This window comes from Vicia villosa, unplaced genomic scaffold, assembly GCF_029867415.1.
Source record: "Vicia villosa cultivar HV-30 ecotype Madison, WI unplaced genomic scaffold, Vvil1.0 ctg.001438F_1_1, whole genome shotgun sequence".
Lineage (NCBI taxonomy): Eukaryota > Viridiplantae > Streptophyta > Magnoliopsida > Fabales > Fabaceae > Vicia > Vicia villosa.
Window position 1 is genome coordinate 370486 of NW_026705618.1, and position 2257 is coordinate 372742.

General features: G+C 41.2%; 1 protein-coding gene across 1 annotated transcript; it reads right to left on the minus strand.

The window, feature by feature from the left end:
- Positions 1–1089: 1089 nt before the first annotated feature.
- LOC131635152 (uncharacterized) lies at positions 1090–1731 on the minus strand. Its single transcript, XM_058905759.1, has one exon. The coding sequence runs from the start codon at positions 1729–1731 to the stop codon at positions 1090–1092; it is 642 nt and encodes a 213-aa protein (XP_058761742.1).
- Between the last annotated feature and the right edge of the window lie 526 nt (positions 1732–2257).

Genomic DNA, 2257 nt, shown 5'->3' on the forward strand with positions numbered 1-2257 from the left:
CCTTTTCAGGTTTTCAGCCCACCGAGACGCTCCTTTTTGCCTAAGTCGCCCTTTCAAGTTTTCAACTTAGCGAGCTTTTTCTTTTTCTTTTTTATTTAGGCAAAGTATTTCCTGACCATATCGGCATTCACAGGACGCGAGAATTCTTCACCATCCATAGTCGTAAGAGTCAAGGCACCGCCTGAGAAGGCTCTCTTAACAACATATGGGCCTTCATAATTAGGAGTCCATTTGCCCCTGGATCTGGTTGAAGAGGTAATATCTTCTTGAGCACGAGATCACCTTCTCTGAATCTTCAAGGTTTGATTTTCTTGTCAAAGGCTCTCTTCATTCTTTCTTGATAAAGCTGACCATGACACAAAGCGGTCATTCTCTTCTCTTAGATAAGATTAAATTGATCATATCTACCTTGACACCATTCAATTTCTGATAATTTGGCTTCCATCAGGATTCTCATGGAGGGAATTTCAACCTCTATTGGGAGCACAACTTCCATGCCGTATACCAAGGAGAAAGGAGTTGCCCTAGTTGATGTGCGAATTGTAGTACGGTACCCATGCAGAGCAAGCAGGAGCATTTCATGCCAGTCCTTGTAAGTCACAACCATCTTCTGGTCAATCTTCTTAATATTCTTGTTAGCCGTTTCTACCGCTCCATTCATCTTTGTCCGGTAGAGAGAAGAATTGTGATGCTCAATCTTGAATTCATCACACAGCTCTTTCATCATTTTGTTGTTTAAGTTGGAACCATTATCGGTAATGATTCTGTTCGGTACACCATAGTGACAGATAAGATTGTTCTTGATAAACCTTACTACCACTTGTTGAGTAACGTTGGCGTAAGAAGCAGCTTCAACCCATTTGGTGAAGTAATCAATGGCAACCAAGATGAAACGATGTCCATTTGAAGCCTTTGGTTCAATAATACCAATAATGTCAATTCCCCACATAGAGAAAGGCCACGGAGAAGAGATAACGTTGAGAAGCGTTTGAGGCACATGGATCTTATCAACATAGATCTGGCACTTGTGGCACTTCTTCACATATTTGTAGCAGTCAGATTCCATCGTCATCCAATAGTAGCATGCTCTTAACATTTTTCTTTCCATTGCATGTCCATTGGCGTGAGTGCCAAAAGATCCTTCATGAGCAACACCATGTCAAAGTTTCTTTTGTAGAGCACATCCCCAGTTAGGAAGAAATTACCACACAACCTTCTCAAAGTTCTTCTGTCTTTGCTAGATGCCCCAGGTTTGATATCATAAAACCACAGCTTATCGTCTGTGACTGCTTCAACGGCGAATACATGAGCTGGTCTATCTAGACGCATGATTGTAATTTGGGGAGCTTCATTTGGAAACTTCACTTGATACATGGAAGCCAAAGTAGCCAATGTATCTGCCATTTGATTTTCCTCACGAGGTATGTGGTGGAATTCAACTTTATTGAAGAAGGTCAGCAGTCTTCGGGCATAATCTCTGTAAGGAATTAGACCAGGATGACGAGTCTCCCATTCTCCTTTGATCTGATGGACAACTAGAGCAGAATCTCCATACACATCCAGAATCTCGATTCTAAGATCAATGGCTTCCTCTAGTCCCATGATACAAGCTTCGTACTCTGCCATATTATTGGTGCAGTCGAACATTAGTCTTGCAGTAAATGGTATGTGAGAACCTTGTGGCATAACAATGATTTCCCTAATTCTTCGACTGTAAGCGTTAACAGCCATGTCAAATATCAAACCCCATCGGGATTGAGGGTCTGGCCCTTCTTCAGGTAAAGGTGTTAGAACAAGATTTGTTCTGATCAATTATCTTAGTTTTGATGATAACAATAATATGAATTTTGCTTAAGATAATATGGTACTCTAATCCAATGAAATTTCCTTTTCAGGAAATATATAAAGAGTATGCATAATTCAGCGCTCAGAAGCTTTGTCTCAAAGGGTTCAGCATGCAACATCAGAACATGGTCTGGCAAGACATCAGAAGATGGTCGAAGCAGAATCAGAACATGGGTCTATGGAAGCATCAGAAGAACATGAGATCAGAAGCACTGAAGTTCTGATGGTATCACGCTCAGAAGCACTTCAAGGTCAGAAGATCAGAAGATGCTTTGCACCAAGCTGTTTGACTCTGATGATATTCAAATGTTGTATTCACAAACATCAGATCAGAAGGAAGTACACGCGGCAAGCTACGCTGACTGACAAAAGGAACGTTAAAAGCTACTAAAGGCAACGTCAGTAGACACAG

Coding starts and splice junctions, on each gene's coding strand:
- LOC131635152 (XM_058905759.1), bottom strand. CDS start 1,731: ATGGCTGTTAACGCTTACAGTCGAAGAATTAGGGAAATCATTGTTATG.